General features: G+C 43.5%; 1 gene segment (V, D, J or C); it reads left to right on the forward strand.

Annotated features, from left to right (window-relative positions):
- The first annotated feature begins 3,715 nt into the window (after positions 1-3,715).
- The window catches only part of LOC100665265 (T-cell receptor alpha chain constant-like), a 54,917-nt gene continuing 32,972 nt past the window's right edge, over positions 3,716-25,660 (forward strand). The window contains 1 exon segment of the C gene segment in view: positions 3,716-4,194. Coding sequence covers positions 4,182-4,194 — 13 coding nt within the window.

Here is a 25,660-nt window from a genome sequence, read left to right on the forward strand (position 1 = left end):
TAAATTAGAAAAAAAAAAAAAGTCAGTGTCTCTGTGGACCGTGCTGTTTGGGTGTCTAGGCTCACAAAATGGAACCCTTGGTCTGTAGTTTTGAGCTTTGAAATTTATCCTGAGCCTGTGACTTAGCAAAGGATAAAGAAAAGACACACACTCCCTGGTTTGTAGGGCGTTGCTTGGATCAATGTCAGGAGAAAGCCTGGGCAGGCAGTTTGGTGAGGAGACACTGGTGACAGGTGTCTGCCCTGTTTCTGTAAAGCTGCTAACAATGGTGAGATACTGACAGCAGAGACAAGCTGACTTTCGGGACCGGGACTCGTTTGGCAGTTAGGCCCAGTAAGTCTGAGGGGAAAGTGAGATCTTTATGTCTTTTTCTGTTATTTGTTCTAGCCTGGCATTTGAGTTGTCCTGGTTTAAATTCCTGATATACACACCACAGCATCTTTTGTACCCCTCTAAATATTTGTGGCTAAGGGCCTCTGTCCTACCATCCTCTCCTACTTGGCAGAGAGTTTTGGGACCATGCATGCTCTCATGAAAAATTTGACATCGATGTGGTTGGAAGCTGTGTCATGGTACTCCCCATCCTCATCTGCGGGCTCCTTCTCCTTGTTTTTGTGTGGTTCAAGCTTATGCCAGCCACTGGGGGTTGAGGGGGAGGATGACCAGCAGCACGAGTCAGGGCTAAAGGCCTGGTGTTCGTGGGCTTCAGAGTGGCCGTAAAGGCTCTCAGAGGCTTGGGACATGGGTGTGTGGCAGAGAGTTTATGTAAAGGGGAGACTCGGGGTGTGAATTCAGGAGGAAGTTCCTACAAACTTACCTTTGGGAAAGGAACCCAGCTGATCATCCAGCCCTGTAAGTACTTCGACCTGGAACATGGGAGTCTAAATGCAGTCCCTATGGGGACATTTCCAAACCCTGATCGTGAGCTTCCGGTACCACTGGCTTCATTGCCACAATCCTAGGCACATCGAGGGGTTTGAGCCTGTTAATAAGGAAGGTGATGCAGTCTGTGCTTTGGAGGACCCTTCAAAGCTGCCCTTTTTAGCTTTATTTGACTACAAGGCCATTTGGGGAACTCTGAGCTCCAGCAGACAAAGGATTCAAATGTAGGGTTGCGGCATGAACACACACAGGCTATCTTTGCAGTCGTGTCCGTAGGAGTTGTGGCAACGGCAGTATAGACAGAGATTTGGTTGTTTCTCCTTTTTTGTCTTCATGCCCTCTTTTCTGCCTTAAATTGGAATAGCTATTAATCATTTGATTTCTCAGCCCCATCACTCATCAAGTCTGACAAGAGGATCTGTTAACATAAACCCAAAAAGGGAAAGGACAAAGAGCTCGATTCCCAATTTCTTCAGAGTGAACTTGACAACTCCTCAGCCTTAATCAACTAGCCAGCACCCCATGATCAACTGAGGTCAAAAAGGGCAGCTAGCAGGTAGTGTTAGTCAAGGAAGTATTTGTCCAGGGCCCAGCCGCCCTGGAGGGGTTAATACTGCAGAGTTTGAGAAATGGGAATGGATCCTTGAGGGCTGGCCCAGCATGCTCATCTTGGAAGACGTCTTGGGAGACCTTAGAGTAAGGGAGTAGAGGATGTAGACCAGATGGAAACTCAAGCAGAAGGTTTCTGTTATGGAGCATTTCATAGTGTAACCACTGGTACTGCCAGGAAACTTGTCTTTGGGATTGGAACGAGACTTCAAGTCACCCTTGGTAGGTAATAGGAGCTGTGAGGTAACCTTAGAGGTATGTTCCTCTAAAGCAGGGGGGACTACTAGGGGAATATCCTGGCTGATTGTAGTCCTTCCCTCCTTTGGTAGGAGATGATCTCACTGAGGAGAACTGTATTCAATCAATATTTATATTATTTTTATTTCTATTACTGAGGTTTTCATTTCCGTCTGTGAAAACAGACTTTTCTCTGCTCCAAGCTTCTTCAGTCTTAATGACTGTGTGTTGCCTTTGGAACAATGGGTTTGGGAATTAATTTATCATTGGGACTTTGTCACTCTGAGCAGCAGAATGAAGAGGACTCTTGGAGAATAGAGTCCTGCTTATTCTAATAACTTTCCAGGGGAAATATGTGTAAACTGGAGGGAGTGGGGGAGAACGACCTTTCAATGACTGTTCTAGAGTGACTCTAAGGAAACGTAACATCCTACACACTTGACTTCTGAGAGGAATTCTTTTGCTAGACCCTTAATGGAGTAAAAAGCAAAATCTTGACCCTCTGTGAACATAATCAAATGCCTCCCTCCTTCCCTCAAAATACTGCTATGTTTCATTATTTACCAATTATGAAATGACTACACGATAATTAACATGAAATTACATAGATGAGTAGTTTGAGCATTTTGAACCCATAATTAAGATGCAAATTACAGAAGTTCTGGAGCTTGCCACCAGGCAGTACCTCAAACATAGTGGTCCCTGAAGACAAACAGTGTGTTTGAGCATGATTTGTTTGTGGCATTGGTTTGTACACTGTTCAGGGACCTATTTAAAAGATGATTATATGTCTCAGAGTGCTAGTTTGGGGTCTAGATTAGCCATGCTCAGTACACTGGCAAATGTCCACTTTTATAGCCTAGAAACATGACAAAATGACCCCATTCATGCAGGAAAATGCAAATGGAACTGTTGTGTAGTGTGGTATTATCAGTGCCTCTCCCCCCTTGTCCCAGCCATACCACTGCCTGGCTGCAAGTTTTCCCTAAGAGGTTTTTGTTAGAGGGTGTATTACTGTGACAATAACAACCCCCCACGCTTTGGAGCAGGGACAAAACTGACAGTAAAACCAAGTAAGTGAAAGGAGTGGGTCAATCTCAAAAGCCGAGCGGAGTGAGTGGTGGGGCTCTTCTGTCCCATTGCAGTGGGATTAAGACACTGCCCACTCCCAAGAGGACTGATCCACCTAATTTCTTTGTGTACCTGAGCTGGTTGGAGGTCAGTTAGTTGATGAATCTGGAAAATCTTAAGGATTAGGTAATGAAGATATAGAAAATTTCACTGGCTTCTTCATTTGCTTTGGATATATGGAAATGCCATTGTTGTTGGTGGGCACCACCGAGTTGATTCTGACTCATAGCGACCCCATGTGGCAGAGTAGAACTGCCCTAAGGAGCAGATAATACACAAAATCTGTATCTATAAGAGAAGGTAAAAACACCTGACAACACAGAAATCAGCTTTTTCTCATAAGAACCCTTCCACCCAAGATGAGTGCAATCAGCTCATTTGTCTTTGTTATTATTTTTCTTCTTTTGGAGAAGTATGGCTGTGAATGTGGTATGATTCTTGGTCCTTAAGATAGCCACTCTATGACCCAATGTTGAACCCCCTGGGTCCTCCTGACCTTGCTTTGCCTCTCTGTGTCTCAGGCATGAGCAGGCCATCAGAATCCAGGGTGCCAGGAGCAGAACCGGTGGTTTAAGATCAAGTTCAGATCTATCCGCACAGCCAGCTGTTATTTTTAGAGAACTGCCCTAACCCTGCCAAGCAGCCTCAGCTACAAAGTTGAGACTTCCACTAGAGGGGAAGGTGACCTCACTGGCTCAGTCTTCCCCCTATTCCTTCCCACCTGCTGATTATTGTAAGGTCCCGTATGACTGTGTGAATTATGGAGGAGGCCAAGGAAAGCTGATCTTTGGAAAAGGCACTAAACTCTCTGTTAAATCAAGTAAGTGCTGGCATTTTAAATACTGGAAGAGTACATTCCACTAAAGTGCAGCCCATAAGTGAGTGAGAAAAAAATGTACCAACCCCTTTCCCCGTGGTGTCTTCCCAACCTTTCCCCGTGAACCCGATAGAATTGCTCCTGGACCATGCCCCTGGCTATCCTCAGCCCAGACCAGCACTTCTGTCAGCCAGACACAGGAAAGCTCTGGGCTTCATGGTATGTCTTAGGGCCACCTGCCCACAACAGCATGTCCCCACTTTGCGGGGGGTGACCTTCTCAGCAACGGTCTCATAGCAGGGAAGCTTTAATTACACCATCAAGAGCCCTGGATGACCCAGTCTCGTGGCTGTTGTGGGCTGCGTTTTTAGACATCAGCTTGGATGGGGGTCATCAGAGGAGCAGGGACAGGGTGGCTGCCACCAGGGGATTTTTGTTTAGGGAGAATGCACTGTGGAACTGAAACACCGGGTATGCACTCCTCTTTGGCAAAGGCACCTCACTGATGGTCACACCCGGTGAGTTCTTGGGGTTAACTAATTATCTTTTCTGGAAAGAAACCCAATGGGACCTGTTGAAACACAGCTGAATTTAATTGCTTCGTTTGGCGCGCAGTTGTTAACGCTGTTGGATGTGTGAGCAAGATATGGAATACATGTTTCCCTGGAGGCTGGATTTGGTTATCAGGCCTACAGGCAGTTTGATAAATTGTACTAATACTGCAGTCAGTGTTTCTCAGAGGTCCACAAAGCACTTTGTGGCTCTGGGAAAGAAGCAGAGATAAGAGGAAGAAAAGCTTTGTGATAGAGGCAGAAACAAACCAGTGAAAGGAAGGCTACCAGAGCAGCAGTGTTGTAGCCAAGGAAGCATGTCCTTAACAGATAAGTGATGAGGGCCCAGTGAGTTTATGCCCCTGTCGTCTGGTGGGACTGAAAAATCCAGCTAGTGGACTAAGGACTCCGGTGAGGGGAGGGCAGCCAAAGTTACAAGCTTCTCAAGCTTTCTTTTTCTGAGAGAATAGCAGAGCAGTAGAACTTTCTCTGGAGATAGGACAGCCCTTGATGGGGTGTATCAGTAGGCTTGTTTCCCTTTGGACAGCCACCTTCCTCACCTCAGGGACAAAGTCATTCCCCACTCGGCTTCACCCCTTTTCCCAGGCCGGCTGAGCAGGCTCTGGGAAAAGCAGAGAATCACAGTACCTTGGAAGCCTCCCCGCCTCTCCTGGATTATCTGTGATAAAGCAGAATGTTTATCTGAGTTGTGAAGCTGTCGGACACAGGGTAATAGAGATGGATTATAGAAAGCAATATTGAGAATTTACAGGTGATTTCCACACTTGCAGAGCTCAGTGTTTTTGTTTTTTCTGTTAGAAAACGCGAGCGGACTATTTGCAGAAATGCCTGCCCTCACATATCTATGTAGTGTTTCATCACCTGTCCTCTGTGCCTGAACAAGGTGTGGCAATAAGGTAATGGGGCTGATTTGTTAACAGATAAGAGTTTATACATTCAAATGAGTGGTCCAGTTAACCCACTCAGCTTGAAGTGGTATGCAGTTTAGTCCACCACACTTCTCCATTGCTAACCTGCTCCTTGGAAACTGCCCTCAAAGACCACAGCACATTCTTTTTATGGCATCCATGATGCTGACATCTTTTGAAGGTGGATTTCACTTTTGTTAAGGATCAAAAGCCTGTCAGAGCTGAGACTTATGAAAGAAGGACTCAAACAAGTTACTGAGGTGTGGCTGTAAAATAATGTCATTGGTTTGTTTGTATGGCTTGTAAATTGGCTCTCGAAGAGGCATCTCAAACCTGTTTTAAGAAGTAGCAATATCAGGTGTATGTTCTGGTGTGTATATTCTCAACAACAACAAAAATAAATTAAAAAATTTTTTTTTGTTAAGTACAAACATTAATGGAATAACAGCCTGGCTTCCTAAAGGTTCAACAATCATTTACACGTTTAAATCCTGATATAAAAAAAAAAAAAATGCTTGTTAAATCACCCTAAAAAAAAAAATCACCCTATTTACTTAATAAACACACTTAAGATAAAGATAGTATGATTGCAGAAGTTTTATAAACTCAGACCCATTAGAAGCAGTGAAGACTTTCGGTATGGACTGAGATATTATCCCAAATAAATTCCTTTTAGAAAAGCATGGGGTCATGACCTTCTAATGGGGAAAGTGCGTGTAATGTCCTACTAACTGATAGTAGAGTTACTCCAAGAAATGGCAACCTTACGTTGGTTTATGTAGAGACATATAGATAGCACTGTGACTACCTCAGGAAACTACAAATATGTCTTTGGGGCAGGAACCAGCCTGAAGGTTTTAACAAGTGAGTATTACAGGCAAGACAGACTTTATTTTAAAAATTGTTGGTGTTTGTATTTGAGGGGCAAGGGCAGATAGAATAAGGGAAGTACCTGTTATGAGCTATGGAAGCTAAAATAACTGCTATCCGAAGTGGCAAGTCTGGGCTGCTCTACTCTGGACTAGAGAGTTCTGAGGCTCACCGTGATGAACCTATCACCAATTTCATAAGAATTGTATTAACCATTAGAAAAATATTTATTAGCTGAAGACCCTAAGAGACTTCTCTAAACCCAACAGGAATTCTTTGTTCTTTATTCTCCTCTTTAAAAAACTGTATTCTCGGTCCACATTTTTCACTGATTTTTCCTACCATTCTTTATGTCTTTCTCCCCTGTGTAATTCAAGTGCTTCATCTCGGCATTGAAATTTTTAGAAACCATCTCAAGGGAAAATCATGTCCACTTCTTAGCTTGTCATTTAAGACTCTCTAAAATCTGAGCCCTTTCTCTTCTCCAAATTTATTTCCACCTATTCCCTTTTACAAAATCTCTGTTGCAGCCAAACTGGACACCTAGTATCCCCTGAACACCTATGCATACCTATACCTGTACCCTGCATCCATAAGTCAAATACTATGGGCCCACCACTGAAAATAGACTTTGGCAGGTGAGACAGATTGAATTTCCCAGTCTCTTAACCAGGACACACAGTCCAAGTGTCACCAGACTTAATTTCATAGGGAGAGTTTGAGAAATCTTACCACGTTTAAAAAATTAAGGGAGGCTAGGGTAAGAGATCCAACAGACAAATAGCAAAGTAAGAAGGGAGGAGATGATGTCTATAAATGGGGTGGGAAGGAGGAATCTGTCTGTGGGAAGATACTCTCTGGAGGAGGAACACTGACTAAATCCAAATAGGAAATGTATGGGCTGCCACATTACCTGAGTTTTTCTTGTTTTCCCTCTGGAGTTCTATTCCTGATTGTTGGTTACTAAGCTCCTGGTGCTCAAAGTGACCAGATGTGAGGAAGAGGTAGAAGACCCTGCTCCATACTCAGCAATGGTGCACATGGAAGTTCTGACTCAGAGTTCCCTTCAAGTTACCTCAAAATTGAGACTCAAAAGGATCATACAGAGAGGAAACCTGTCAGAGAATGATTCCAGGTTATCTCCTGGTAAAGGAACAGTGAGAATGGAAAAGTCTCCCCTAGGACAAGTATAGGAAGTGATGAAAAGCCGTGTTCCTCCTGGTGACCATCTAAGTAGGGGCTGAAAAGATCTAGAATTAGAATCAAGGGTGAATCCCACTGAAGACCGTTGTCTGGGTCTGTCTCTAGGTCTGCAGAATAAGAAAAACTGGCAATCCCCTTAGATGTTCCAGGAGGTAGACCTCAGTCAGGGGTGTCTGGCTACAGCATCCTAAAGGTGCAAACCAACAAGCTAACCCCTCTTGCCAGGTGGACAATGACAGCTTCCCTAAGTCTCTCCCTCTCTAACAACTGTTTCTCTCTGACTGTTTTTTGCTTGGGTGCCATGGACATGAACTATTCCTACTTCGTACAAATAAGGTATGTGATTTTCAGAACTCCTAGAGAATTATCATCTACAACACCAGAGAATATGCTAGGATTTTGGCAGTCGCTATTCTAGGCCTGTGCAGGAAAACGCGTTCTTTAGAATAGTTAGAAAGAATATCCCTTATTTATCCAAAATCCAAGCTGGTGCTAGGATTCTCTGCCAGGTTATTAGTGTGACAATTACTTAATATTCTCTGTGCTCACAGTATCGCTCCTTCCAGAAGATCTTTAGGGAAAACTTAGTTCAGTTTCTAGGAGGTTTTTGCTGAGCTGAAGATCACTGTGTGAATAATAATTCTGGCAGCCCGCTTACATTTGGAGGGGGAACAAGGTTAATGGTCAAACCCCGTGAGTATCTCTGCTGAATCCATAATGACTGCTCTAATTTCAAAAGGAAATTAGAGCACTGAGCTTTGTTTGAGGGCTGTTTTCCCCACTCGATTTTATTTTTTGCGGAATCTAATTCTAATGATTATACAGTGTATATACATGCAATATATACGTGTGAAGATGGACACATATATAATCTTCTAACGCAGGGACAAAATGACTGGAAGAAAACATACTCCTTGTCTTTTTTTTTTTTTTTTTTTGCTTAACAGTTTGGGTTTTAAAGTCTGATTGCGTTAAACACTGGGATGGGTGAGTGCTGGAGTGGGAAAGTTCCTTCTCAGCTGGCTTTGTCAGGATTGTGTAGTTCCCTGCTGGCCTGGTCAGGGGGCAGCTCAGTCTGGACGTGGAGGGATAAACTGCTTAACCTCAAAAGAGCCTTTCCATCCTGCCCATGCTGTGAATTGACCATGATAATAAACAGTCTCCTCCACTACCTCTTTGGCCAGGGTCCAAACTGGAGAAGCACACTGGCTGGATTTGGGGATTGAAAGGGATTTCCTGATCCACATTGGCCTGGTCGGTTTCTATAAAGCTTTCTGTGACTGTGTAATGTTGGCAGCAGCCGTAAGCTGATTTGGGGATTGGGGACAAGTCTGGCGGTAAATCCAAGTGAGTCTTCATGTTAGCTCTCGCAAACTTGTCTGTGCAGTATGAAATATCTCAGAATCTGCCTCCATTTTTAGCCTTAATGGTTAAAATGCCCTTCTATGAGTAGTGTTTTTCTGCTGTCCACCCAAGCTGAGCCCTTGCCTACTCTTAAATCAAAATAACTAGATAGAGCTATCTAGAAGGGCATTCAGGAGGCAGTTGGAGTCTTAGACTATTTTTTTATGGAGCCAACAGGTAGCCGTGCTCTAAAAAGGGCTGTCAGGGAGTACTGAAAGATAAAGAGGGTAAGAATATGCACCCTGTCTCATGGAGAACCTCACCATGGGCTTTGGTAAATACTGTTTCTCCCCAGCCAGAGAAAAGCTAAGCGCTGCTGGGAACACCAGGATTTAGGATCATTCCCAGGGACCACACAAGAGAATTACCTCCCCATCATGGATTATCCAGAATGACTCAAAGTCACCATCTCTCAGTCCTCTTTGGCTTACAGCCTTGTGAATTGGCTAGAGATAACAGGAAAAGGGTTGACTTCATCCCAATTCTGGCCTCCCCTCAGCAATTCTTTCCAAGAATCTCCAGGAGCTTCTTAGAGATGCCCTATCCTGTGCAGGGAAGGAGCCCTGGTGCCACAATGGCTAAGCACTCAGTTGCTAACTGAAAGGTCAGTGATTTGAACCTACCAGCCACTCCGAGGGAAAAAGATTTGTTCTGCCCCCGTAAAGACTACAGTCTAGGAAGCCCTACGGGGTAGCTCTACTCTGTCTTATAGGGTCTCTATGAGTCCAAAATCGACTCCATGACACACAACAGCAAATACACCCCATGCAGAATTTTGCTCCATGAAATCAGACTGTGTTCCCAACAGTGTTTGCTGTGGCTTTGGCTGGGGTAGGCTCCCAGGTTGGTTCTGGTGCTCCAGGCTTGGCAAAGCTCAAGAAGGAGAAGGAGAGTTATGCAAGGGGCTTGGGGAAGACGTCTTTGATAAAGGTGATAATAAATTTCTAAATGAGCTCTAAATAAACCTGATAACCTGATAAGACTCTCCAGGGAGAAGGTCACTTTGTAGCTCTAAATTTAAGATGTATCACAAGAAAAAAATGGGAAATGTTGATTGCAATTCCAAAATGAAGAGGCTGGGCATAAATATTAGACCAGTTTTAATATTAAGTTGATAAAATGTAAGGTTTTCAGAATAACCATCTCAGGGTACATTTGTTAGGGTCAATGAGCTAACTATTTTCTCAGTGTTACTGATATACACACAACTTCAAAGAGGAGCCAAAAGAGAAATAAGGTTAACGAAAGGTAGAGCATAGTGGTTACGAATATAAATTTTGGAGTCAGACTGCCTGGACAAATCCTGACTCTGCTACTTATTAGATGTGTGGCCTCAGGCAAGTTATCTAATCTCTTTATGCCTCATTCTTTTCATCTGTAAAATGGGTATAATACTAATACCAGGCTCACAGGTTGTTGTGAGATTCAAAGAGTCAATAGCTATAAAGAGCTTTACATAGTGGCTGGCACATAGTAGAAAAAAAAAAAGTCTTCAGTAAATATTCATTTCTATTATTACCAGATCAGGTTGCTGAAGGGAAGGAAGGAAAAGTAGCAATGACCCCCTTTTACAGTTTTTGTAAAGTGCAGCATTAGAGTGTAGCTCTGGTAACACAGAAAAGCTGATCTTTGGGCAGGGGACAACTTTACAAGTAAAACCAGGTAGGTCTGCATATTCCTGAGTGAGCTACAATTGTCCACTACATTTATTTTTTTGTTGACCTTCTCTGTCTTTTCAGTTTCAAGCCAATGACTCTTATTTGTGTTTTATCTCCCTTTTGTAAAAGGAAGGAGAATGTTTGTTAAGTCTGGCTAATACGGTCATTCGTAACCCATTTGGTTTCAGCTAGTAGCAAAAAGGGGAGAGAGAGACTTGAGGTGAGTAGCTCATTTATTTTATGGGTCCAGAATTTCTAGGCAAAGGCCGTAAGAATATAAGTTTGGCTGACTTGGATGAAATAAAAACATCAAGCGTGAGTGCTTCACAAAAAAGAGAGGTGATTTTTACATAATGGTATATGAGAGTAGAAACCACTTTTATAGCCAGTAAAAATTTTAAGCAGTGTCTTTCAAGGAGAAAATAGCTAGCATGGAAATGGCTAACTTTTGTTTAGGGGAAAAAAAAAAAATGAAGGCTGTCACCAAGTAGGAGTCAGACTACGTAGAACACATCCCTGGTGAGCATTATAGAGGAAGAAAATTTAGCAGAGCAGGAGAGTGTTTTTGTACTGGGAAGGAGCACTGTGCCAACTTCTGGGGCAAGCAGCCCCATCTTTGGAACTGGAACGAGACTCACCGTTATTTCCCGTAAGTCCTTTACCACTTGTGGAAAAAGCCCTTAATCTATAATGACCAGCTCTCACAGGCCAGACACCTAATGAATTTCTAAATGAGCTTTTGTGTGTTAACTTGATAAGACATCTCCAGGGAGAAGGTCACCCTTACCTTTGTAGCTCTAAATGTAAGACATGTGTTGCAAGAAAAAAAGTGGGAAATGTCAATTGCGGTGCCAGCCTGAAGAGATGAGGTATAAATATTGGACCAGTATTCATGTTCAGGTTTTAAAATGTAAGCTTTCCAGAATAACCACCTCAAGGTACCTTTATTAGTTTGTGTCTACACAGCACAATTGTCCAGTTAATTTGATTAATGTCAGTAGAGAATCCAGATATTTAGGCACTCCCTTGAGGAACCTTCTTTGTGCTCAGAATCACCCGCATTGACGGTCACGTTACCTACACAATTGCCAAATCTGTTTTACTCTGTGCTGTATAGACGCAGCCTAATAAACACAAATGCTGTTGTGCTTTTCCACCATTCTGTCTCCACTCCACACATGAAGTTTTCCTTCTATTAAACAGCAACTCTTCACACAAAGATACCCAGCAAGCCATTTGACTTACTGCTGCTGCTATTTTGCATTTATATGACTCCTTTCCTTGCAAGAGATTAAGGCACTTCATAGGACTTATTAGCTAAACAGATTGACAGGCTAATTAGGAAGAGAGAAACAGATTCTGAGTATCTTTTTGTGGCGGCTGTTCCCAGCCCTTGTGTAGATCATCTAGTCAGATGCTCCTGCGAGACAGAAATAAGACAGGGAAGTGGCCTTCATTTGTAGTATGGGGCTTCTCAGCTGCTCATGAGAGGTTGTCACAGGAGGCAAAACAGTACTAAATAGGTCAGGTCAACTGACAGAGCCGGGAAAATTGCTTCTTCCTAGAACTCATGTGTTCTCACAAAACAGCACGACAAATTTTGACGTCAGCTGCTGGTGTCTGTCTACTCTTCTTTCTTTTGTTTCCAGATCCTTCCACTCCAGCTCCTATTCCTTCCATCTCTAACTCCTCCTATATTTAACTCCTCTCTCTCTCCTTTGAAAACCCTGGTAGCATAGTGGTTAAGAGCTATGGCTGCTAACCAAATGGTCGGCAGTTCGCATCTACCGGGCACACCTTGTAAACTCTATGGTGCAGTTCTACTCTGTCCTATAGGGTCGCTATGAGTCAGAATTGACTCGACAGCAACAGGTTTGGTCTGGGTTTGGTTCTCCTTTGAATTCCCGTCTACCTTCCTACCCACCCCTAACAACCGTACCATACACTGCTGCTACCTCTTTAGCCTGTCGTCGTATTTCTAAGGAGTTTTGTATCTCCTTGAGTAATCCTCAAATGGTTAAAGGACCTGAAGGAATCCTTCCTTCGGTGGCCCCAACAGAGTCCCTGCCGAGATGCAGATGGTTGCCATTGGCTACTGAATGCCTACACGAAGGTGGAGCTGGGCCCAGGGTGAGGAAGAGCCTCAGGGAGAAAGGTTGGTCAAAGAATAAGAAATGCCGTGGTTTTCATGATACGTGTGTCTGAAACCTCTCTAGTACCTGGGAAACTTTAGCTTCCACCTTGGGACCCAGGTGGGGTTTTTGTAGTACAGTCAGCCACTGTGGACAGTCAGGCATTGGGGCTGTGCTATATTTCGGGTCTGGCACTCAAGTGATTGTTAAACCACGTAAGTGTGACTTTTCTCATTTCTGTGGGTTAGTATGTCTGTAAGTCTTGTTGTTAGTTGCCGTTGGGTCAATTCCAACTCATGGCGACCCTATGTGCAAAGTAGAACTGCTCCATAGGCTTTTCAAGGTGGTGACCTTTTGGAAGCAGATTGCCAGGCCTTATTCCTGAGGTTTCTCTGGGTGGATTTGAACCACTAACTTTTCAGTTAGTAGTCCAGAGCTTAATCATTTGTGCCACCCAGAAAGTCTTACCCATTGCCGTCGAGTGAATGCCAAGTCATAGCGGTCCTCTAAGACACAGTAGAACTGCCCCGTAGGGTTCCAGAGAGCAGCTGGTGGATTCAAACTGCCGATGCTTTGGTTGCAGATGAATGCTCAACTACTGCATCACCAGGGCTCCCTAGAAAGGAGTTATTTCCTCCCCCCACCGCCCACTGCCCAGGTAGTCGTGATGGAATACAACACTGCATCTCCCTACACAGCCAGTTTGACCATTAAGATGGTCAAGTTTATTTTTAAAAACACCTTTGACTGATTTCATTTAATGCTGCCAACAGCAGAGGAAAATTAACATGTCATGGGAACCAAATCTATGCCCACTCGCTTCTGTAGGAGACGGTTATTTCTTCTTATCCCTCGGCACTTGGACCTCAGAATGCAGCTGACCTTTTCCATTCCTGTCTCTTCTGGCAGATTAAGTGGTTATGTCCACTAACTTTCCTATGGAAAAACACACAAAACAGACATATCCCCCTGCGATTTTTACTAATGAAGCTTCTCGTTCGTTATTTTGACAATAGACTTCAGCTACCATGTTCCCTGCTATTCATGTGAATAATATCTTGGCTTGAACAAGTGCATTTTCCCCCACATTATTCAAAATGCCCCTTTAGAAGCTTAATAAAAATTTAAAAAAAAAAAAAAAATGCCCCTTTATCTTCACCACCTTCGCAAATAAGGTAAACAGGGTCACACATCATCAAACACAGTATTCCACAGATAGAAAAGCTGAAGGCCTGACAAGTTAAAGAATTGGAATCAAACCAAAAAAAAAAAAAATCAGAACTGGGATTAGAGTTTAGTATTCCCTACTTTCTGATGGTGAATTATTTGGAGATGTCATTTTGTGAGTTGAAAACATAATAAGTGCAGGCCAAAAGCATTTTCCAGGGATGATATTTATCCAAAACAGAAACTTTTTCATTGCATTGGTGTTTTAAATGAGTTCCCCAAATCTGCTTTGCTCTTGGTAGTTATTTGGTGCCAGTAACTCAGGGGAAGAGTCGCGGGGCCAATGTATAGGCAGAATGCCTTGCTGAGTGCAGGAGGTTTTTGTAGGCCCCCGTGTCACTGTGTCTTCCAACACCAACAAGCTCATCTTTGGGTCTGGGACCAGATTACAAGTCTTTCCCAGTAAGTACTAGAAACCAAGGAGCAATTTTTAAAAGGTATTTTCTAGAAACGACTAACCAGTTTGTGGTATGTTCTAAAGGTACTACTGCAAGCCATCCTGCCCCACGCCATGTTCTGTAAAGCCTTCGTGTCTCTGGCCACCTGGTTGTAGATTCCCTCAGGATGGCATTTTTCACAGATAGGAGCCCTCTGTGAACCAAACTGGTTTAATCTAAACACGAACACCATGGTACTGACTAAAATCATCTCAGCAGTGAAAATGAGACTTTAGAGAATCAGATGCATATGACTCCAAATAAATGATTGGTTTCTGTCTTTTGCATTTTTATTTAAAATATCCAGGAAGGTAAAGCAAGTTCAACTTCTCCAATTTGAAAACTGTTTATGAGTTATGCTTCCCTCATATGCAGAGAGACCTAGATTGACTTCTGATGTTTAGTCATTCGATTTCCTCATCTGTGTCTGGAATCTATAATGGCCAAGGGAATTGAATGTAATTAAACGAGCAAATCATCTTCAATAGTCAATATTCCAACATTATTTTGTGTGCTTTGCTCTGGACTTTTTATCTGGGCTTTATCTCTAATAGGTTCCCCGGAAGGACAGTGAAGGTTTTTGTTAAGGTTTTTGTATCTGTGTGGATAGCAACTATCAGTTGATCTGGGGCTCTGGGACGAAGCTAGTTATAAAGCCAGGTAAGTCTCAGAGATGTGACTGTAAGGGAGAGGAGACACCAGTTGAATAATAGATGAAGTGTCACATTTAAATCCTATTTCTAAGAACAATCCAGCCTGTTGGAGATAGTGGACTCGATCCAAATGGGGTTTCCACTCCCAGTGAGAAGCAACGGCAGCCGCCAACTCTCTTGTTTGATTCAGTTGCTTCCAGAATGAATAATGTTTGAGTTACCCCCTAAAAGAGCAGAGCCAGGTAGTAAAGTAGTATGCCCTTGGCTTCCTCAACATCCTTGCCTCACGCTTGTGTCCTGTGGGGGGAGCAGAAGCCTGCAATGCTGCTGGCCACTTGTTGGTGAATCACCCAAGACTCTCGACCTTAGAGCAAATCCCAGAAGGACAGAACTTAAAACGCAGTGTCAGATGCATACAAAGAAATATTATTCGGCTATAAAAAGAAATGTATTTCTAATGCATGCTATGACATGGATGAACCTTGAGAATATTATGCTGAGTGGAATGAGTGAGACACGAAAGGACAAATATTTTATGATCCCACTTATAGAAAATATCTAGAAGCATAGAGACCAAAGTTTATTCGTGGTTACCAGGAACAGGGGACAGGAGGTAATGGGAGTTATTGCTGAGAGCTTTCTGTTTCGGTTGGGGGTGATGTAAAACTTTTGGAAATGGATAGCGGTAATGGCAGCACAACATGGTGAAAGTAATTAACGTTCACTGAATCGTACACTTAAAGATAGTTAAAATGGCAAACTTTTTGTTATATATATATATTCTTTTTTTTAACCACAATAAAATTAAAAAAAAAAAAAAAAGGCAGTGTCAGGGCATGGCAGGGGGCTATGAAGACTAAGAGGATACCTGGCAAGTCTGAAGAGATGGCCAAGGACAGGCTATTATAGCAGTGGCATTGAGGCATGCTTTTCCTAAAAAGACAGAAAAGGCTGTCCTCACCCCATCCTGCCATGCCCTTGCCTGCGGGTTTTTGTAAGGCCCTGAAGGACTGTGTGAATTATGGGAGTACTGGAAATAAGCTCATCTTTGGGACAGGCACTCTGCTTTCTGTCAAGCCAAGTACGTGAGTAGTGGGATTTGTCAGGTGGATTCTGTGTCCATGACAAGTGGGAGGTAACTTGCCAGGGAGGGCTGAGGTTGGCTTTGTTCCCCACTGTCATCCCTTAAATGCCAAGCTTTGTAGGCTCTCAGTATGCCCCATTCCCCTGGATGGCACACCACAGTCAGGGAAGGGGCAACGGTGCTCATTCTAAGATAAACCCCCTGGAAAAAGCTACTGCAGGAATGCTGTCCTCATCTAAATGCTACAGGCTGTCTGCTTCCGTAATCCTGTTTCCAAGCCATTTATCAGCTCCAGTCACACCTTTACCTGCATAGATGTACCTTCTACTAAGCTGTTTATGCAATTCTGAGTCCACTGGTCCAAATGCCTTCTTCTATAGGTCCAATATCTTTCTTTTCTTCCAAAGGAGATTCCAGAGCTTCACTTGGGGGAAATTGCTGAAAAATCAGGCAAAACAAACTCCAGAGGCTGAGAGAAGTGGAAAAAGAGGAGGCTTAGGGTATGTTACCTCAACAGTAAAACTATGACCCATGTAACACCATACCTACATTTTCTACATATGCTTCCCTTTTCATCTTCCCTAGAACAGGTCCTTTTTGTTTGTTCTGGGTGCCTACTGCTCCCAGACTGAGAGGAGAAAAATAAAATCCATTTTGAACTTTTCCTCTTCAAGTCTGAAGAATCAAAAAGTCACAGTCAGATGAGGATGAGTTTAAGTCTCCTTCTTTCCCCAAGCTCAAAATTCTATCACTTAAGCTCTGCTTTTAACCAAGAGTCAGTGACCTGGTATCACTGTGTTGGTTGCTCACTCCTGTCTGTTTTCTCCAGACACTCAGTGTACATTATAGCCTAGCCAATGCTCAGCTTTGTGGCAAAGGAGTTCTTGTGTGCTCTTATCTTTGCCTTTAGCCTAAAATCATTTTTATAACAGAAAATATTCACTTCTTCCATTTATTTCAGAACAAGACATTCCTAAGGTTGAGGGAGATGGTTTGTTATAACTCTCTGCTTCTTTCCGGCTGAAACACCATAGGATAGGAGTCCATGGTAGAGCTTTTTTGGAGAAAGATAGGACTGTTTGCCTTTTGTTACTCTTTCCTCACGAAATATTTTCTAGGCTACTACACAGATAAAATTATGCAGTAAGAAAGCTTTGAAACAACTTGACCAGTGAGTAAGGAACAGAACTATGGAGACTGGGTAGACTCTAGATGTGAGTTCAGATGGCTCTGGAGATGGAAACACCCCTGTGTATGTAGAAATGCATCATCCCTTCAAACCTGTGTGTCTAAGGCTGAGCTCACACATACGAGAGCAAGAGTTGCTAACAAAGTACATGAGTTGAGTCGGAATCAACTCAATGGCAGTGGTTGGTTGGTTGTTGGTTGGTTGGTAGATTTAAGCCTAGAAATGAAAAACTCCTAAATTTGATCTTTTAAAAGAAGAAATTGGCAATACTACTTTTTTTTTTCTTCCTACCATAAAAGGCCATCTCCCAGACACAGAAAAAAATCATGGAGTGTCTAACTGCCCCTTTACCACGATGCCTTGTATTTGGCTGGATTTTACTCTCCTCTGGGTAAACTGGGAAAGGTGAGGAGGGGTTTCAGTAAAGGCAGGAGTCTTTTTTGGAAATGGAACCCAGCTGGTGGTGAAGCCCAGTAAGTGGCCATGTTCTATTTATATTTGACCAAACAAGTAAATCCTGGGAATTTGGTGGAGATTTCATTGAATATGTAAACAAATGTTTCTTTTGAAAAATAACTTTTGCCAAGTGCATGAAACATTCTTGATTGTTGAGAATAGAGCAATTATGGCAAATAGATGCAAAATAATAAGACCATCCCAAACAGCTTTCTTTCTTCCAAAAAGAGATTGAGATTATTTACAGCCCCAGTAGCTCTTACTGATGTGTGTGTTTACTGTGACTTTGCCCACAGAACTTGTCTCCCATTCTATTAAAAATGAGACTGATTCATTTTAAATGCTACTAATATTTATAAGGAATCTTCTCTGTCTCTCAGTGCCTGCACGTATATTTATTCTGAAAGACCTAAAAGGAAACCCAAACGTTGTCACATTTTGACAAATGTCCACATCTATTCCCACACATAACAAATTTTGCTTTTAAAAAAAAATAGCTTTACTATTCAAATGGAATGGGAAAAAAGCAATTCAGAGATGAATTGATCATCCCAGGTGGCTTTACAAGCACCTGAACAGAAATTCGGAGTGAAATAAAGTGGCAGGTGTGATGGCAAGATTTTTGTTTAATGATCAGTTACTCTATGGGGAGTAAAAACCTTAAACATACTTCCTTGGGGAGGCATTGAGGAGCCTGGCATTCCTGAGGGTGTTCCTGAGGTATTCATTTCTCCATGCAGCCATTTTGGGGACAATGGGGTCCATTCAAATGTCAGTCAGTCCAAAAAAGAATGTTAAGAGGTAAGTGTTGTCAAGTTGACTGGCTGGGTTATTAAACCCAACAACAGGTTATAATTGAGACTATGGAATAACCAACCCCAGGAGCTTTAAAATAAGATAACCTCTTTTTGAAAGGGTTAGCTATAGGAAATGCCCAAAGACAAGGAAAAAACTAGATGACTCCAAAAGTTTGTTCTGGAGCTAGTAAACTTGACGAACCCATGCTAACCTTGTTTCATCATGGTGATAAAGAACATCTTTTGGGTCCAGTAAATGATGAGGAGCAGACACTGGGGCATGATTCTTTATGAGTCAAGGAAGGATCCAGTCAGGGTGGGTGATAATGGCATAAGATTTCCATCTCTTGGTGTTTTGAACTTCCTAGGCTGTGAAAGGAGAACTTTTCCGGAAAGACTGGGATCCCGCTGGGCCAAAATGAATGATCCCTCATACCTCCAGTTAGGACAGGGCTATCATGAGTGTAGCAAACATGTGCTTGGCCCAAGGTGAGGTATCCTCAGGGTTTGGTGATACGGCTGCTCTAGAACTTGGGCCAGAGCCAAGGGTGAGGTGAGGGCTCTGTAATGCAGTTCCATCCCAATTAGAAACCCAGATGTGTGTGTCTATAGCCACCCATTCCTGCCTCTGCCCTTGTTTTGGTCTCTGAAGAGTGGATTTCTAGCTCAGTTGCTGTCTGCCCAGCCATTTTTGCCTGTGGTTAACATAATAGAATTGAGTTTGATATCAGAAAACAGTTTGATCACTCTCAGTGCCAAATGAGGTCATCCAATTTCCTCTCTGCACATTTTCAATAAGCAGCGTAAAATTCAAGCAAAACAACCAGAAGACACAGAGAAAGATGGTTGACCAGATAATGAGGCCTGTTTATTACAGTAGAGGAGACAATGTGGGGACCTGTTAAGTCCCATGAAGGTGAAATATCCATCAAGGGATGTGTAGCTTTCCTAAAAAGCATCACTAGGAGTTTTTGTTATGATCCCAATCACAGTGTGAACAAAGTTGAGACAAAGTCATCTTTGGAAAAGGGACTCAACTTCATGTTCTCCCTAGTAAGTGCTGTTCATGTGATTTTCTGATACTGACTCCCATTGAGCTAAAAGTGTTTTTGGTGTTGGGTTGGAAATGTTTCTTAGGCTCTAAGACATGTGGGAAGCCTCTAGGACATGGACCTTCCTGTCCTTGCAGAGGATCGTCCTCAGTCCTTCCATAGCTTAGCCAAGTACCAAATTTGTTCCCTAGTTCTGGAAAAGTTGCTGCCACTGTTCTGCTCCTTAAATATCAATTGTTGTTTTCATTGTTTAAATATTATAAAGAGTTGAAAAAAAAAAAATTGGGATACTTTGTCCAGAGTTCATCTTTCAAGTCCCTCCCACAGGCTTGGTTCCTGGTGGGCTTTTTTGGGAAACATATCTAAACCCAGTATGATTTCTGGCTTCAATTAAATTGGTTTTAGAGATGGTACCAGCCTACCTATGGCCCCTCTCCCTCCACCCTTCATAAAAAGATCTGCTTTTCTGTTTAGCCTCTGCTGATGTTCCTGGCTCTGATGTCCCATGCCTTTGATTTCCATTATTCTAGGGATGGAAACTACTTTAATGCCAGATACAACAAAGATGGTCTGTCAGCCAAGAACAACTTCTTGTGTTGAGCCTTCCCACTCTGTGCCATTTTCCAAACCCTTTTCTTCATTTAGGAGAAGTGACCACTCCTGTTTTATTTCCAGCACAGCAAAGAGTTCATGCTGAGGCCAGAGACAGGGGTTTCCTCTGGAATATTTTTCACAGGCTAACAATAAGCTGGAAGTTTGCAGATGGTTCGGATACGTGTTCTTGGGCGAGAACTCCATGTGTAGACACTCATCAGCAAGGTAGACAGGCAAAGTTAGAGGCGTCTTAATTATGCCACATTTTGTAAGACGATCAAGGAGAAGAGGGCAAAGACATGCTAAGAAAAAAAAGGACCATGGTTAGTGGGAAGATTTCAAGGTAGACCTACTAGGGAAGAGGGTTAACAAGAGGAAAGGGCCAGGGAAAGTGCTGGACCAGGTATTCAGAGTTTTTGTTATGGAGGCTATCACTGTGAGAACACAGGAGGAGGTGGGCAACTTGTCTTTGGAAAAGGCACAAGACTTTCTGTGATTTCAAGTAAGTGTCCCTAGCCACCCTTCCTTTTGATTGACAATGGCTTCTTCCCTTTAATGATTTGATGGTGTACCTAGGAATGCTTTTCTCCTCACGAAAGTTCTGTTAGAAGCTAGGAGTTAGTGCTGAGGAGAAGTCACCTGGAGAACCATGGGCAAGCACAGAGCTGGGCCCTTTCCCTCACCCTGGCCTCAGCACCTCCCGCTTGCCCTGACCCCACATCCTGGCCCAGAGTTCCCTCCTCTCATCCCAGGAGACCAAAACCCTAGAACAGAGAACATGAGACTCCTTAGCCTAGGGAAACACAGAAAGGCTTATCTGAAACCAATGAGCCATTTTTAAATACATTATACATTTATATTTAATGTCGTTGTTAATTTTAACTTGTCTAAGAAATACATAAAAAATGTATCATTATAAACAATTCGAATTATAGATAAAGCAGATGTTCACCTTGAGCCTTTCCTTCAATATCTGTTCTCTCCCCAGAGGTGACCACTGTGACTGCTTTGGTGTGTTATGATGAGTTTCTCTTTGGAGTATGTTGACGTGAAATCCCCTGTCTCCAAGGAGGGAAGCTTAAGAAGTAAAGGGCTCAGGCTGCAGACTACGGGATTTCAGTTAGACTTAAGGAACAGTTGCTTGAATACAAGGACTATTGGCAAAGGAGAGCCACTTTTCCTGGTGCTCTTAAAGACTAGACAGGTCTTTGATCAGAGAACACCTCAGCTGAAGGCAGGAGGCTGGACTAGATGACCTCTGACCTCTGAAAGTCCAGCCAGGTCTCTGCTGGACTCAGAGGGACAATCCATCCCTTAGCAGTCCGCTGTCATAGCCCTTTTCTTTTGCCTCTCGCCTGGTTACAGCTTGAGCTGTTATCAGTGCTACTTCGGTGCCGTGTGTGTTTTGATTTTCTCAGCGTCTGCAGGGTTTTTTGCAAAGACAGGAAACTGTGTGCATTAGCTGGGACTGGGAGTTATGGACTCACTTTCGGGAAGGGCACCAAACTCTCAGTCACACCAAGTAAGTTCTTCTTTCTGGTTAATTATTCTTCCCCAAGAAGCCGGCCTTCCATCATGCAGAAGCTGTCAAAACACAGGTGGTGTTTTCTTTGCTTGGTTTGTGTTGGGTGGTTCCTGATACCAGTTGGAAAACAAGGTTATTAATGTGCATACTCCCTGGGGCATTGTACTTGGGCTTTTAATATCCATGTAGTTGCTCCCTAAGAAAATAAATGAACCTCCACGAGGAGGCAGATCCAGGGAAAGTAGTGGGAAAGGCAGGAATTGGCTGAAAATAGACAAAGGGCCGGCAGGAGTAACAAAAAAGGCGGGATCCCAGGAGACCCGAGCAGTAGCCACGTTGAATGAATTTCCCAGGAGGTTCTCCTGCCAAGGCCCATCCTTTCAAAGGAAATTACGTTAAATAGAATCCCGGCCAGAAAGTTGTTAGTTATTAGTATTCATCACACAATCTAACCTAATTACAAGGAGACTGTTTTGGCCGTGGGCAGTCATTTCAGGTTTTGTTTTTCTGCTTGCCTCCCCCACCTCCACCTGTCTTCCTAGAGGCCCTAGTCAAGGTTATCGCAATAGCACTGAGCACTGTGTAACACTAATGCAGGCAAATTAACCTTTGGGGAAGGCACCACGCTCACTGTGAAACCAAGTAAGTTGTGTTCTTCTCTGGCTGAGCTTTCAGGGGCAATCAATCAAATCATTAATTTGAAAAATACTTTAATCCTGTCCATCTGCTTGAACTCTTTATTAATGTTCTTTCCCCAGGCCAGAAAGAGTTGCTTCCCTTTTCAGGAAAAGATGTGAGTGTACACACACACACTCACACACGTATGCAGACGCTCTTGCTCTGGCTCTGCTGAGGGGCTCGAAGGAGCATACACAACATTTTCCAAAAAACAGAGATATGACAATAATTGAGCCAGTGAGAATGTCAGAAAGACCCTCCAGAGGGCACCCAGCCCCTGCCACCCCTGGCCAGGCTTCCCATGCGGGCTCCCTGACCAGATGGGATAAACTTTGTCTCTCTCTGATGGTTTAGGGCAGGAAAGACCTCAACTTCTCTCCAATCAATTCCAAATTTTAGCAACTCATGCTGCCGGAAAGTACTTTCTTGCGTCTAATTTAATCCTTTTTGCTGCAGTTTAGTTTCCAGGGACATCTAGATTAAGAACAAAATTTCTACCCTAAAATGTGAGGCTCAGCACTGAGTCTACTTCTGCAGCACCTCTGAAATTCTGTGTGTCCCTTCCGGACATTTTGAACTCAAGTGATTATATATCAGGTGGTATAACACGAGCTTTGGAGACTGAAAAACCTGAATTCAAGACCTGACTTTGCTACTTTACTAGCTGTGTGGCTTTGGGCAAGTTACTTAACCTCTCTGAGCCTCAGTTTCCTCATTCATAAACTGAGGATAAAAATATATACCTACCTGTGGAGTTTTTTGTTTGTTTGTTTTTCTCCCTGGTTGCCAACCCATAGAGTTTTTGTAAGGATTAAATGAAGTAGTACAACTAAAGTATTTAACATAGCGTCCAGGACAGAGAAAGAGCTCATTAAACCCTAGCTATTAATAATAGTGATAAATATCAACTCCAACACACAGTCAAGCTTTTGTTTGGCCCCTAGGCTCTTCTGCCAAGCTCTGTCATGCATCAGAAGAAGAGCTGAAATGGGAGGGGGTGGATGTCAGCCTGTTCTATGAAATTCTTCACCTGGGATTTGAAAGTGTCTAAGTGGAAATAGAAAGAATTCTGGCTAATTTAAATACAAAATCATCCAAGTGTCAGAAGCAGGGACAGGTTTCTACAGAGAGCTGTGTGATGTAGCTCTGGAAGCTACACAAAAACCCTTGAACTGGGAACGCAGCTCATGGTTCTTCCAGGCAAGCGTTGCCAACACCACAACCTTGCACTACCTCAATACCAAGCTGACCCCAGGGTGACTCCTCCAAAGCTCCCCAAGCCCTTTCCCAAAAGACAGATTCCCCAAGTGGAGGGACAGGGACAGAGAGAGGATGGAAGTTCACAGGGCAAAAAACAAAAAGCCAAACCAATTGCTGTTGATTCCAACTCATGGCTACCCCATGTGTGTCAGAGTATAACTGTGCTCCATAGGTTTTCAATGGCTGTGGTTTTTTGGAAGTAGATGGCCAGGCCTTTCTTCTGAGGAGCCTCTGGGTAGATTCAAATCATCAATCTTTCAGTTAGTAGCTGAGCTCTTCACCATTTGCCCCACCCAAGAACTCCACAGGGCAACCTGTCCCAAAGTTGCCCCTCTGTTTTTTGGGGCAGTGAAGCTCATGAGAAATATGGCACTCTAAAAGAGCCCCAAAATGAAACCCTCAGACCTGGAGATGGAGCATTAGGAAAGTCTACAGAGGTAGCTTATTTTGAGGAAAAGAGGCTGAAGGTAAGGTGGGAACTGAGTCACATATCTAATCCTGGGAAAGGATATATTAAACAAAAGATGGGGAGGCTCTGTTCTCCAGCTCCACCAGAATTCAGACCGTAGGACTTGACTATTACTGTAAGAGGAAGGGAGTTAGGTTAGTGGTAAAACCTTCCTAATAGGTTTTTAAACACTGAAAATGAGCTGTCAGGAGTACTTGCCAGTGCAAGTACTCTAGAGGGTTTTTTAAAGTAGACACCCTCCTATCAGGGGTGATTGAAGTGCAGCCCTGCCTCAAGGCAGGAGAAATGAGAGAACCCCTTAAAGCCTCTTCCCAGCCGGCAGAACCTCTCACCCTGAAAAGATTCTGGCTCATTAATGCAAAGCTGCACCCTTCGGGACAAGGGGGTTTCCTGGGCTTAGTTCTGGAGCCTTTCTTGGTGTGTCCCAAACTCCCTTTTTCTCAGAACTTGACAGACCAGGACAAACACAAACACGTGGGCTCTGCATGTGGGGAAGACATCCTGGGGGGGTTTTTGCTGAGCCCAGGAGCACTGTGGGAATAGTAATGCCCAGAGTTGGATCTTTGGTCCCGGGACCAGACTGTCTGTTCTGCCCTGTAAGTACAGCTAAATGGGGAAAGGAAATGAGTCCAGTGCTCAGCTTGGGAGTTAGTGGAGGGCACTTTGTGACCTCGGGAGCAGGATGGAGAGGGAGGTAGAAGGGAGTAAGAGAAGCTGTGGACAATGAGAAGTGGGTAGGTCCTCTTCTCCAGGGAGGAAAATCACAGGGCTGTGTGAATAACGCTGGAGAAAACACCCTGGAGGTTTCCCCTTCCAGGAGGGCTTTGTGTGGGGAAAGCTGAGCTGGCAGGTTTTTGATGCTGAGATAATCACTGTGTGAAGGACAAGGCTCCTCCTTTATCTTTGGGAAGGGGACAAGGCTGCTTGTCAAGCCAAGTAAGTGACGTATAATTTGAATTGTGTGCTGAATGTGATTATCTCAGAGGTCAAAAAGACACTAAAGGGGCTGAGCAGACCAAGACCCAGTCAGTACCTAGTCATCTTCTCATCCTTGAAGGTGCTCTGGGAAGTGTAGAGGGAAGAAGTCCACTAGGGACCACGGGAATTGTCTCTGGGAATTGCTCCCAGATGTATGTGATCACCTAGCCCTGGGGCCCGCTCTGCCAGAGCTCCAGCCAAGAAAACCACTTAATGGCAAGAGCCTCCTTACAAGGAGACTCCAGTATAGTTATCCCCCTTTGATAGATTTGAAAACTGAGGCAAGTAGAGGTCACTGGTTCATATGGTTCCAACAGGAACAGAAACCAGGGATCCTCAAACAGTTTTTCCACTGGCCTCAAGAATTCGAAACCCCAAGGTATGGAAATGAGAGATTAGCAGTTATAATTAGCTATAGTTAGAGCTCCAGTGGTGTTGAGGACTGGATTTAGCATGAGCAAACTCCTGGACAGGATGGGTTTTTACACTGCAGAGCCTAGAGGTGCCAGGCTCCATTAACCCCAGTGGTGCTACTTTCGGGGCCTGTGGCCCAGGAGGTACATATCTATACACACATCATCCTCAGTATACTGAAAATAGAGAAATTAGAAGAGAAGGAAGGGAAAGCTTATATCTCATATCATGCAGTTACCTCATTCTGTAGCAAGATTGTTTCCCCATGAGCAGTTTGTCTTCATTTAGCAGCTGTCTTCTCTGGAGAGGCCATCTTGTAAGGGTTTTTATCACAGTGTGAAAACTGACAACTGGGGGAAATTGGAATTTGGTTCAGGGACCCAAGTTGTGGTCATCCCAGGTAAGCCCGATTCCCTGGAGCCTC

The sequence above is a fragment of the Loxodonta africana genome, chromosome 10, assembly GCF_030014295.1.
Source record: "Loxodonta africana isolate mLoxAfr1 chromosome 10, mLoxAfr1.hap2, whole genome shotgun sequence".
NCBI lineage: Eukaryota > Metazoa > Chordata > Mammalia > Proboscidea > Elephantidae > Loxodonta > Loxodonta africana.